At 28.6% G+C, this 14135-nt stretch overlaps 1 protein-coding gene across 2 annotated transcripts in view; it reads right to left on the reverse strand.

Moving 5' to 3' along the window:
- Nucleotides 1–14135, reverse strand: part of Epg5 (ectopic P-granules autophagy protein 5) — a 239997-nt gene that overhangs the window by 172245 nt on the left and 53617 nt on the right. For both annotated transcript variants that reach the window (XM_075375997.1, XM_075375996.1), the window contains exons 13-17: nt 12300–12488; nt 9727–9953; nt 6831–6974; nt 5909–6083; nt 96–350 (exon numbers count right to left, since the gene is read on the reverse strand). In XM_075375997.1, the coding sequence (XP_075232112.1) occupies nt 96–350; nt 5909–6083; nt 6831–6974; nt 9727–9953; nt 12300–12488 (990 nt within the window). The remainder of the gene's footprint in view (nt 1–95; nt 351–5908; nt 6084–6830; nt 6975–9726; nt 9954–12299; nt 12489–14135) is intronic.

Genomic DNA, 14135 nt, shown 5'->3' on the forward strand with positions numbered 1-14135 from the left:
AGCTCTTAATATATTATGAATGTTATTAAATAACAGATTAAAAAAAATCCTTAAATTATAAATTATAATGAAATATTTAAATCAAGAAGTCATACCTTTATAGCATTATCGACAGAAGCTTTACCAGTGGCAGCTGCAAGTTCTTTTAAAATAGCTTTCCATAATCCATTTTTATTCTGTATGTTGAATTCCTCTAACTCAAGTGCAAAATAGGCAAACCATGGAGCATGCGGGCAGGATACAGCAGCCTTAGGTAATAATGTATATACAGGACTGCTGCTTGATACCCATGATAATAATGATAAAAGTCGCCCACTGCCTGCTGCAGACTGACTACTATTTATATTGCTCTGTAAACATGAAGAAGAATTTTTTAATGTATAATATTAAGTATTATAAGAAAAATCCTCACCAAGAAGTACAGGACCTTGATCCTGATGGTGAGGCTTGCACGCATCAATGATCCTGAGCAATGTGCCAGTAGTAGCTTAATTATTGAAAGAGTCTCCCAAGCTAATAGATTGAAAGTTAAGAGCCAGGCTAAGAAGTACTTCACAAAATCATCTGTTCCCAATGATATGGATCACTGATCTATAGGCAGAAGCCGACGGTATATAACCACAAAATTATTCTGCAAGTATTAGTATCAATGCAGTACTCTGTTAAATTTTTTTTATTATGTCACTTTTCATTTAGACTGGGAGAAAAACAATGTGAGAAGTTGTGGCAATTAGTTAGACTGGAGTCGGCAACAGGTTATTAGATGAAAATAAGCCACATGGAATGTAAAGAACACTTCCAAAAGCAAGCAAGGTTGGAAAATTTAAAAAGAGATGGAAATACACATAATGGAAATAATTGGAATAGTGAAATGAGATGAAAAGGAAAAGGTAAGGTTAACATTGATGAAGTTATTGGGTATTATTCATTCAATAAAAAAAGCAAGAAATGGTATATGAATAAAAAAAATTCTAAACAAAAAAATTGAAAAATGTTTACAAAGGGGGATTTTTATTAATGAGAGGATAAATACTATTAGGATAGGTATTAATTTTAAGGATTTACTTTTAATATAAGTATACGTGCCAAACAGGCAAAATCAAGGTGATGCATTACAAATAAGGTATGAATAGGTACAGAAAATGATAGAAGAAGGTAAAAATGATTATAAATAATCAAAGAATGAATAATGGGGAATTGAAATGCTGTGGTAGGAGAATGATAGAATGAATAAATAGCAGGAAAATACATTCTTGACATACAAAATAAATGAACTGAAAGACTTACGTTGTTTTGTAAGGAAAATTAAAAGTTCAGAACAAGTACTCAATCTAAAAGTCATAAAAGAAAACTATACTAATGGAAATACCAGATGTGAACGAATAATCAAACTGCTAATACAACTGTAGAAGAAAGATTCAGAAAATACATTAAAAAACACATAAGTTAATTTCCAGGAGACAAAATTGAAAGTGATTGATCAATAGTTGTAAGAAACGCAGAAGGCAATAAAACAAATGAATTTTGGGTGATTACACAGTATGTCTGAAAAGTTCCCAAACTAAATTTCTGTAGTCAATGTAAGTAGTGCCATCTCTCAAACAACCAAGGAATCATGTAGTATGATATTTGATGGTGTGTACAAGATTTATCACATTTCATCACTCCAGTCTTGAAATATAATTTGGCTAATAAAGTAATAATTGATGACTAATAGTTCTTTATTAATAATAACTTGAAATAATAAAACCATGGTAAACAATCCATTATAAAAAACAAAATAATTACTTTTTATTCCTATCAAAACATAATTTAATATAAAACAATTAACATTAACTCAAATTAACATAGAAATTTTATTCCTATCAAAACTAGAAAGCTCTAGGCTTTTCAGTTTGGTATATAGTATGTACCAAAGGATTTGAATCTAATTTGCTTTTCAACAGCCAATAATCTATTTCGATAGTGACTCAAACAAACAATACATACAAACAATACAAAAAATAGTAAATATCTAAGAGAAAAAAAATTACTATATCACAATTTCAATGAGTAATAAACAAGTGTAATGTTTAAAACCTACCCAGCATTTATAAATATTACTAGGTTTCAATTTTATAAATCTAAAAAAAATTGACTGATCTAATCTGGCAATACTAACTCATATTCAATTTTTTTTAATAAAAATGCAGGATATGAACTTCACTTTCTTACCTTCTATGGGCTGAATGAAACTAATAAGGAATTTTATAAATAAAACTAAAATATATTTTCTTACAATATATGTCAAAAGTAACACATTTTTACTAATAAAGCAGTTTACTGATTTGTGAATGCACAATACTTTTTAACTGGTTAATTAGTTATCAGGAATTTTAAGAATTTCAAAAAATGAGTCATGACAGTGATTGACGATAGCTGCAATAATGTAAGAACAAAGAGCTTAATAGTGGTAAAATTCCCCTTGAATTGTGAAACATTTATGAGCCTACAGTAAATAGCAAAGGACAGGTAAGGTTATAGAATTGTAAATTTAACATGAGCTGTACAAATGCTACTGATGATAAGAGGAAAGGTAAGGTCGGATTTTTTCTGAGGTGCCATTTCTGAACACATGAATATAAATCATAAGAACAACAACACTTCATAGTCAGAGTCTCTGGCATGGAATTTGCTAATATTTCAAGACTATGGTAAACAGAATTCTTAGTAAGAAAAAACCTAGGTTGTTAAAAATGATGTTTCAAGATAGTTTGTAAGAAAGATAGAAAGATTTACTTTTGAAAAATCAAATACATGTTTTTCACTAGATCCTCAAATGATATCAATGTGCAATTAAACTAATACATAACTCCTGTATCGAAAAAGTGCATGACCCATAGGAACATGAATTAATACAAACAACAATACTGAAGAAATAAAGATAAGTATAGAAATGTCTTCACCACATTCCACCAGATGAAAATCTTTTATTGCAAGCATCTAAATAAAAAATTAAACATTAGAATAATATGATGCTAAATATTCAGTTCAATGAAAAAGAAGAATGTGACTTAGAATGTCAACAAAAAAGGAATCAGTAACAAGCATAAAAGACGCAAATTAGACTATTTTGGTCATGTGATGACAGAACAACATTATAGGTTTCTGCGAGTGAATATCCAAGCAAAAACAGACTGCAAGCAGAAGTAGAATGATGAAGAATATCATAACTGTGTAACCACAGAGAATGATTTAATTGCCAAAATCAAATCAATTATTTACAACATCTGTGAATAAGATATGAATAATCATGATCATCCCCAACCTTCATTTGAATAAAAAGAAAAGGACTCAACATTGTGGTTGATAATGAAATATCATTGATAATTCTTTCATTATTTGTAATCAATACAACAATCCACACAATATCATTGATCAAGTTCATGGCAAAAAAAAACTTGAGCAAACCCAATCAACCAGGTAATTTAGCATTGTTGTTTTCAACAAAAACCTGTCCCTTTTGGAAGATTTTTGGTGCCAGAAAAAACAATCAAAGCAGAGATGGAATCTGAAACGCTTTTAAAACTAAAAAAAATATTATTCAAAAACGAGATAAATAGAATGCTGACATCATACATACACTAAATCCCATTCATGAAACTCTCCATTCACACAATACTTCATGCACCTTTCTTATATACCAGTCAACATCTTCTTTAACTCAATACAAGATTTATATAAAAAAAAGTTCAAGAAAAATGAGGTGTGAATACAACAGCACAGAACCGGCTGAAACTTCATGCAGCAGTTATAAAAAAGACAGATGGAATTAAAAAAACAATGACTACAAAAGGATTTAATAGATAAGAAATTAATAATACTTAACAAAATAATAATTTAATAATTAAATTAAATTTATTATTAAATAATAATTTATTAATAATTTTAAAGACTGGTTGGCCCCACACTTCAGATCATTGGATGCATCATCATTGGTTTGCCATCATTGGATGGCAAAAAAGTACATGGTCATAAAAATTCAAGTGGATGACATTTTATTTTTAATTAATAAGGAGGTTTACTATACAAAATTCTTCACTAATGAAAAACATTACAAACAGAAACCACTAACCTCAGACATCACCTCTTCATTTGTTTGCTTTTAAAAACAAAACATACATAAAGTACAATATGGTAAAAAAAAATTATTAATAAAAATAACATACTAATTTTTTATTAAGATTACAAGAGAAAACATAAATAAAATTTTTATAGATTGGTTAGCAAAAAGTTAAATACTAGTTAGTTACACACTAAATATAACCTTTGGAAAAATTGAAACCTTACAAAAGTTTCACTATGTAAATAGATGCTCTACCAAATAAATGGCTTCAACTCCCCACTAAAAGACAGGACGTTACCTGTGTTGCAAGTAAGCCAATTCCAATGTTATCTATTCAAGGAACTAGAATCACAGATTAAAAAAGGAGATATCTACAGGGAGGAGATGATTAACTAACAGATTACAAGTACTTATGAGATCCAGTTATCATCTAGTCCTTCACAGATATTATAAACTCTAATTCATAACCTAATACTGATATTTTTTTAAATCCAAGCGCACATTTTTTTTTACAGTTAATAAATTTACGTGAGATTATTTTAGTTGTAATACTTTTCAAGATGCAAACCAACAAAATAAATACCAAAAACAGTCATAATTTTTGTTTTTTATTTTCTTTTATATTTTTAAATTGTATTCATTCTTTTTTAAATCATGAATAAGAAAAGTAGACATGACAAAAATACTTATGGCATTTTGTATTTGTCAGTATGTTAGTGAAGGTGAAGAGATTGTCTCGTGTAATATAAACAAGAGAGTAATATAATATAACGCAGTGTTTCTCAACCATTATCTCATGGACCGGTGCCGGTCCACGAGATAATGCTACTGGTCTCTGAACAAATTGGCCCACAAAAAAAAAAAACTTTAAAAATATGAGAAAAAAAAGAACATTAAGAAAATTCATATAACGGTAATATAAAAATTATATATTATAATTTTTTAATAATGTTCTGTACATATATACTGGTGCATGTTTAATTTTATTGAATACAATTCTTTTCACAATCGGCAACAATAAACTATCCTGCGATACATGAATTGTAATAGTGCAAGATATCAAAACAACACTGCTCTAAAGAGTATAACTTTGGCAGTTACTTTGTTTTATGATAGCTATGCTCATGATCAATTTATTGAAACATTACATTTACAATTACATTCTTTATTTTACGCAGTCGACTACTAGTGTTATAGTGAAGTGGTTTACTTTTAATTATTGCAAAATCACGAACTTTTATTACTCTTAATAAAAAAAAGAAGAAGAAAAACAACAAGGAACTTTACATAATTTTTTCCACATACTTTTTTACACCCGGGGAAATGTAAACATAAAAAATCTAGTGTTACATCAGAAACAGAAATGGTCAAAAAAACAAAAGGAGATGAAGTATCATTCGAACCGATGTGCCATCCCTTTAAGATCCAAATATTTCATTAATTAAAATTTTAATTTTAATTTCGATTGCTTTCAAAAAGGGATGTGCACAACCAGATGTTTCAACAGTGCTAAATCCAAAATTTCAACATCCTACAGCCAATCGTTTTTGAGTTATGCGAGATACATACGCACATACATGCAGACGTCACACCAAAACTAGTCAAATTCAGGGATGGTCAAAATGGAAATTTCCGTTGAAAAATGAAAATCGATATGTTCCCTTTACTTCATACAAGGAAGTAAAAAAAAATTAAAAAAAAAAAAGGAAATGAAATCTAAAGACCAAAAATTTTCACAATCACAATACTTCTTTTACTTTGTACAAGGAAGTAAAAGTATATAAACAAAAAGGTTATTATTACCTGCAATAATTGTGACAATATGTCAGATGCTGCAATCTTTACTTCAGACCGAAAAAATGCCACTCGTAGAACAATATCCATAAGATAAACAATGCTGGTAGCTTCTTCAGCCCAAACTGAACACAATACTTGCAGCCATAACTGTGCCAGTGGGGCTGGTGTTGCAAGGCTAAACCTAAAAAAGTAAAGTTTTAAAACATTATCAGTAGAGAAATTACATTACTGCAAAATTATAACACACTCGCAATAAAAAATTTTAACTAATTTAACATTCACATTTTATGACATCAAATTGAACTCTCCTGCTTACATGTGAATACTTACTACGCTATCAATAAGTAATTTTGATAGAATCCAGCAAAACTGGATTATAATCGTTTGTCATGATAATATTATTTTTTTATTCACAGATGAAACATAGTAAACCATAGTTGAATAATTTATTTTAACAGTTTAAATGTAAAACTTCTTTTTTGTGAATTTTTATCTTCAACACTCTTGCTCCCAAATATCAACAATTTCGGACATATTTTTAAAGCGTTTAAATACAGCTTTCATTTTACTAATCTCAAATATTCTGAAATAATAAATCCACCGGACAGTTAGGTTTATATTTAACTCATGCTACAGTATATGCAAAAGAACCATACATCTAAGATGATACAGTTTACCACATTCCATATTTAATGTCAGATGCTTTTGGTAAGGTATATAATCATTTATATTATTAAAAAGGCCAACTAAAGAAAAGTTATTATTTTAAAAATTCTTCGAAAGTTCAACTTTCATCTTCTTTTTGTTATAATTTGTATACAAGGAAAGATTACTCGAATAAAGTGACAATTATAAAATTTAAATATGGAAAATAAATAAAATTATACATTTAAAAAAAAAAATAAAAGAATTACTTTGATATACACACCTGCGATAATGTTCTAAATGATATTGAATCATATCACCAAACTGTTTGAGAATCATCCCAGGAAATTCTGGAGCAATTAGGTTTCTGGCCATCTTTAAATAAGTTCTATCAGCTGACAGAAGATTTAGCACGACAGTTCGAAAACTACAAGCATAAAAAATATTTTTTTAAATATTGACAGTTGGTAAGTTAAGATACTAATTTAATGAAAATGACCCTCATATGACGACTATGTACAAAATGATTCCAATGATCATTAGCAACACTGATAATGCTACTAAAAAAAGTAAAAATGAAGCGAGGATATGATAGATTCTTAATAATAATAAATTCCCAACTTATAATGAACTTTCCAAGACTAGATATGTAAAATTAATAAAAACAATGATATCTATATTGAGTACTGTTTGCTTTTCTTAGTTTCATTCTTTTGTTGTATACTGACACGTTTTGGAATAACTCCATTGTTTAAACTTTTTGTACTGATACTTTTACATTTATGTTAGTCTTTATGTAACATTTAGTCAACACCCCTCCCTTTATTTAACATTATGCCTTATCTGGCCTTCTTCATTGTTTATTTGTTATTGATGGTTATACTTATCTTTTTAATTTTTAATTTCTATTTCCTGTTTTCAGTAAATTGAGGTTCTTGAAAAGGTCATCCGCTTTATTGTTGATCTATTCATTTATGATCGTTTTATTATTATTTTTTAATTTGAAGATTTTTAAATTTTCTAAAAATTCTTCTTCCTTTAATACCAATGTGAATTAATTTTATTGATTCTTCCATTTTCATTGGAATATGTCCTTCTTTTATTAAATGCATTACATAATTAAAATCTTCTTTTTGATTTGTAAAAGATCTCTCTGTATCTTAATTTTAATTTTCTTCCTGTTTGTCCATTGTATGTTGAATTGCATTTAAATTTTATTCTGTATATACCATTATTGATATAAATATTAAAAAAATCTTTTTTAGTGTAATATTTGTATTTATGGCCATTTTTATATTATATTTACTGAAGAATTGTTTAATTGGGTAAATTTCTTTTCCCATAAATGTTAATTTACTCCAGTTAAAGGTTTCTTTATCACTTGTTCTTTTAATTTCAATTTTTACTAATTTTACTGTTTATTTCTTCTTGTACCTGTTTTTTCTGCTATAAGAAAAATAGTGTTGTAACTCTTTTTTATATGTTAGTTTGTTTAATGGTAATTTACGTAGTCTATCTATTATGAATCTAAAAGTCGCTAATTTATGCTCCATTGGGCAATTCGAATTGTAAGCTATGATATTATCGTATAATTTTCTTTTCCGTATAATTCAAAATTTTTATTATTATTTCTTTTTATTGTTAGGCCTAAAAAATCAATAGTTTCGTCTCTCTTCTTTGCCATCTTATACTTAATGTTATGGTGAAATTTGTTAATTTCTTACAGAACCTTTTCTTCATTATTATTTAATTCTGTTTTAATTACTAATATAGTGTCATCCACGTACCTAATATATTCTAATAAATTTCAATGTATTTTTTCATGATATCTGATTTATTTTCTTCTTCAGAAATACTTTGCTTAGTATCGCTAATAATGGGTTGCCCTGCCTAGTCCAGCCTTCTTTTTATATTTTTTTGTTATAAAATTTAAATTGGTTTTGTTGAAGAATTGTTTGTAAAGCTTTAACAATTCCTATTTTTAAGTTATTATATATCTTTCCCTCATTTAGTTTCTTTTGTACAATCTTTATAATTTCTTTAATAGAATAGATGGATATAAATCTTCTATCACATGATACAGTTCTGCAGTCTTCTATTATTCTTATATATATATATATCTTTTTAATAATAAATAAATTAAATAAAAATAAAAAATACTCATCAAATTCACTTATTGCTATAACAAGAAAATTATTAAACAACTCCACCTGCAGCACTGACAAGGAAGCTCCATAACAGATCACTCTTTTTCCTGTTTAGCCTCCGGTAACTACCGCTTAGATAATACTTCAGAGGATGAATGAGGATGATATGTATGAGTGTAAATGAAGTGTAGCCTTGTACATTCTCAGTTCGACTATTCCTGAGATGTGTGGTTAATTGAAACCCAACCACCAAAGAACACCGGTATCCATGATCTAGTATTCAAATCCGTGTAAAAATAACTGGCTTTACTAGGACTTGAATGCTGGAACTCTCGGCTTCCAAATCAGCTGATTTGGGAAGATGCGTTCACCACTAGACCAACCCGGTGGTTCCCATAACAGATCAAAAGAAATCTGAGAGTGCAATTCCAGATGGCAATTCAATTTTTTTTTTTTTAAATACTAAGGAATGGTCTTTAATATTTGTTAAATTACATAAATATGCATTAAAAAAAATTTTATTTTATGAAAAATTATAGTTTTTATTTAGCAATAATTACAAAAATATGAGTTTTTGTGGAACTCATGTTTCATTGTGAAACTTAATATAGATCTGTATAATAATTCTTGAAAACTCATGTTTTTATGAATTTATTCTCACATGTTTTTTTTTTTTTTTTTTATGGAAAGGCCAACTTAGGACCACTGATATATCACTTCTTTGTAGCCTTTCTTCTCTTCTCCATATGTTTCTCTCATTTTTTTCAGCATGGCTTCATATTTGCTCATTGAGGTCCTCTTTTCCATCTCTTTCAGGTAATTTGATACTTTGAATTTGAATATTGTTATTAAAAAAAGATCTTTGTACAATACAATAACTGGCAAAAAAATGTATTAATTGTAAAACTGATAGATAAAAACTGATAAAAAAAAGCTTAATTTATATCTAAATAATTTATATCTAAAGCTATTTAAAAATAAACTTTTCATTAAAAATTAGAAGCAATGATGGTAAGTAATAATAATACTAACTTTTCTGATGATAATAAGGACTGAGGGCAATCAAGAAATAATGGTACAATATGTTGCAAAGCAAATATTACAGCAGTATGACGATAACATGCTTGTAATTTTAACATCAGTGAAAATCCATCAGAGTATATTATTGGAACACTATGACCGACTGTTGTCATAAGCAATGCTGCCAACACACTCAGTGATTCTTGTTGTTTAACCAGATCCCTTAATAATTCCATCTCCTGAAAAAAATATATTATTAACTGTAAACAACATTCTAAAGCAATGTAATAATCTAGAAAATTAAAAGCAACATCATTTGAACATGAATAATTATTATTATCACAGTTTTTAAAAGCTCTGAGTTTAATATATTTAATTTTCTCACTTTTCAATAGTTTCTTGCTTGTGACAAATATTTAATTTGAGAATGTAAATAACCGAATAAATCAGTATTTATTTAAATGTAGCTGAGAGAACAGACTGCTATTTTCCCTATTATAAAAAAGCTAATATTTTAATTATTTATGTACATTGTCATAATTTATCTAATCAAGCAGTAGTCTTCAGTATTCAATTTTCACAAATGAAGAAAACAAAAAACATACATAAATTAAATATATCAAACTTATTTTACTGCTAGAATGTTTTATAAAATATTTATCAAATTTCATTTTAATCTAGAACCAGCGATTGGAGATCATCCAAACTTACCTCCTGAACAAAATTAAAGTTATTTGCAAAGCTAAAAAAATTAGCAATGAGTAGTAAAAACGAAACAAAAAACAAAGGTGAAATTTGGAAAAGTGATACCATTACCTACAGTGCTATATCATAATGAATTCTGAGTTCTGAAAAATAAAGAATTAGAAAATACCTCAAATAAGAAGAGTCTTATAAAAGACTCTTCTTATTTGAGGTATTTTCTAATTCTTTATTTTTACAAAAGAGAGAACAGACTAAACAATGACAGCCACAAACTATTTAACAGAATCATACTAACAGCAAAACATGTATGAAAAGAATGAATGATATAATTCCAAAATGTGGAAATTTTTTTAACCTATATAAAGAAGTATATAAAAAAGATGTCAAAAGCGGTGATGATTTTACACTTCAGATCTGGTAAAACTATCATCAATCAATCAAACAGAATAGCAAAGTCATTACGCAAAAGCTAAACATATGCAGATGTACAAAACAAAAAAAGATAGCTACCTATTTTTCAGCTGGTAACATACAGACAATGACTAGAAAATTTTCCAATTTTTTTTTTTTATTTTAATTCTGCTGATAAACGCATTAACACTCACAATTAGACAAGCCAAAGATTTACAAGATTTTTAAACAATGAATTTAAAATTATACCTTTTCTTCACAAAGGAGTTATCTTAAATAAACACTTTTGTGAACAATGTCTACAAAATTTATAACTTTTGCCAGAGATTTCTTAAAAAATTCTTAAAGGAACATTCATTCCACCTCTTTCTTACTGGAAAACTCCTGTTTTTAACATCAGTAAAATATAAATGAATGTACAGCTAAAGTGATGGTAATAAATATGAGAATGGAAAATTAAATTCTGTAGCCGGTAGACAATCATATCAATATTAATTTATATTCTGCTAAATACCTTTCTATCTATCAAACTATATCGTAGCATTATGAACTAAACAATAAGAACTTTACAGAGAATAAAAAAAATACACTGTCTATAGCTAATAAGTAGTAAAAATATCCAAATTTTAATCAAGGGCTCTACTCATTTCTAAGAGAAAGAAATAGTTTTCTCTAGTTTTGTCAACTGGTTAGTTTAAAAATATTTCTACATTTTAGCAATTAAATTAAGATTCATTTTGTTCTGGTGTAATATTAAATTTAATCAAGATATTGATTAGGTAACATACATAATAATTACTTAACATACTTGGGTAAGACGTATCTCATTATTTTTAACCCTTTAAGCTTCAGGTAAAAATATATTGTTATGCCTGCTAAATGATGTTTTGCTAAATTGTACTTGATACCAGAATGTCAGTGATTCACTTATTATTTGCTGCCATTTTTAATTGCAGAATGTGCTGCTTATAATACTGAAATTAAAAGAATTACAGTGATTATGATACCTTATACTATCAATGTATTGCTAAGTTAGACTACCAAATATTGGATTTATTTACACGAGGTTTTTACTGTGCTGTTAGAAAAATTTTTTTTATTGTTAGTTGGTTGTTTATAGTTTTTAGTTTATTCATACACTCTTTTTCGATTTCAAATAATACTTAAAACATAACTTTTAATTATTTAAAAATTATTATATGTTTTAACTTAAGAACTATTTTATATTTTGAACTTAAAATTGTGACAGTTTAAAAAAATATGTGTTTTTGTAAAAATCTGCCTAAGGATTTAACCAAATACCTGAGTCACAGGCATGATGCTCAAACTGTTAAGAAAGCACAAGTAAATAGTCCACTATGTAGAATAATTGCATGCTCTAACTCAAATACCTCGATAAAATTGCTCTTAACAACAATTAATAATTAAAATAACAACAATAACTGCTTAAGAGATAAAATAAGACTTACTTCAGACTGTGAATCCAAATCGGGTAATGAAGTAAATGCTTGAGCAGGATTTGCCATAGCATTCCAAACAAAAGTTTCGGACTGGTCCATGAGATGAAGCCTTAAACGAAACATTATTTGCCAAACCCAAACACTAAATGCTTGTTCATTCGCTTGTGAACGTACCATTGATGTAGCAATTAATGACATCTGAAATAATAAAAAAAATGTTTAGAGCCAAATTATAAATGTTTTAAGAAAACTAAGATTTACAACACTATATCCATTTAAATAAAACAATAAAAAAAATCTTCACTTCCAAATATGTTCGCTAGAAAATTAAACAGTCTTTGTAGTCCACTGTAGTTCACATGTCATAACACTTTTAATGTATTAATAGATTACACTACATGCTATTTATTACTGTAAGCTGAAGTGCTTATTTTGTACACTTTTTTATTTTTATAAAACAAGCCGGTCGCCGTTCACACTTCTTATCTAATCTGGATAGGAAGGGCCTAGTGTGTTCATTATCCTCATGCTCTTGATAATAATAATAATGAAAAATAACAATTAACACCTGTTCAATTTATAAAAACTATCAGTGTATTGTAATTTCTTCAAAGCAACAGTTTGGTCAGCAAAGGACTCAAAACTTTGAGTGCTCTGAAGTATGCAGGTTTCAGAATAGTCAGCCCCATCTTACGTACAGTAATTACAGCAGGTCTGCTGTCCTTCATACAGGTAAAAGAAGCATTCTTCAAGGTTCTTAGCACTACCCAATAAACATCATGAGGACATGATTATGAAACTTTGTTTCTCATATTTTGTTTCATGTTTTTTAATCAAATAATACTTTTGTCTTGGACATAATTGGACATGTTTATACTTGAATTATTAATTAATTAATTATTATTAGACATAATTATACTTTGTCTTTTGACATAATTCTAAAAGAGAGGAATATGGATAAATACAATAACAAAAGAACTGATTTTGCTAAGTTAATATATACTCGAACGAGCGTGTGCATATACATACCCTAATAATATATATATTTACTGAAATTAATCTTTTGAAGATTCATATCCTCCATATTCCTTTGTTCATATATACGAGGCTAAGTCAATTATTATCAACAATTTAGTTCTATTTTTGTTTATGTTGGTTGTACTGTCACGTTGCATAGATGACACATGTGTTGTTTAATTGTTGTTATGTCTGTGCAGGTTTGATGCTGCTAGGTTAGTTCCATTATCGCTGCCCTGCCATTAACCATGGCAGCTCCACTTTCTGTTTGCACCAAAAACGAGCAATGTTCAGTGATCCGTTTTTTGTGGTAGGAAGATGTATCACGGCCGAAATTCATCGAAGACTTTCGGTACAGTACGGAAACAGTGTGTTACCGCAACAGAGTGTTTATGAGGAAACGGGCACAACAATAAACAGTGCACGCTACAGTGAGATGCTTACTGCCAAACTGAAGCTTGCAATTTGAAGCAAACGCTGAGAACTGCTATCGAAAGGTGTTGTATTGTTGCACGACAATGCCCGTCCACATACTGCTGCCCACACTGCTGAAACGCTGTAGAAACTCAACTTTGAAGTACTGCCTCAGCCTCCAAATAGTCGTGATCTTGCCCCTCTGACTACCACTAGTTTGATCCACTCAAAGAGGCATTAAGAGGCATTTTGATTTATCTCGGACGAAACAGTGAAAGAAGCAGTGCATTCCTGGCTTGCAGGTCAACCGAAAACCTTCTTTTATGAGGGCAATTTTTCAGAAATGTTATGAATACTACTCCCATATAACTTTGAGCTACTCTGAATGACGTACTGTATTTCTCAACCATATGC

The sequence above is a fragment of the Lycorma delicatula genome, chromosome 9 (assembly GCF_047948215.1).
Source record: "Lycorma delicatula isolate Av1 chromosome 9, ASM4794821v1, whole genome shotgun sequence".
NCBI classification, from domain to species: domain Eukaryota; kingdom Metazoa; phylum Arthropoda; class Insecta; order Hemiptera; family Fulgoridae; genus Lycorma; species Lycorma delicatula.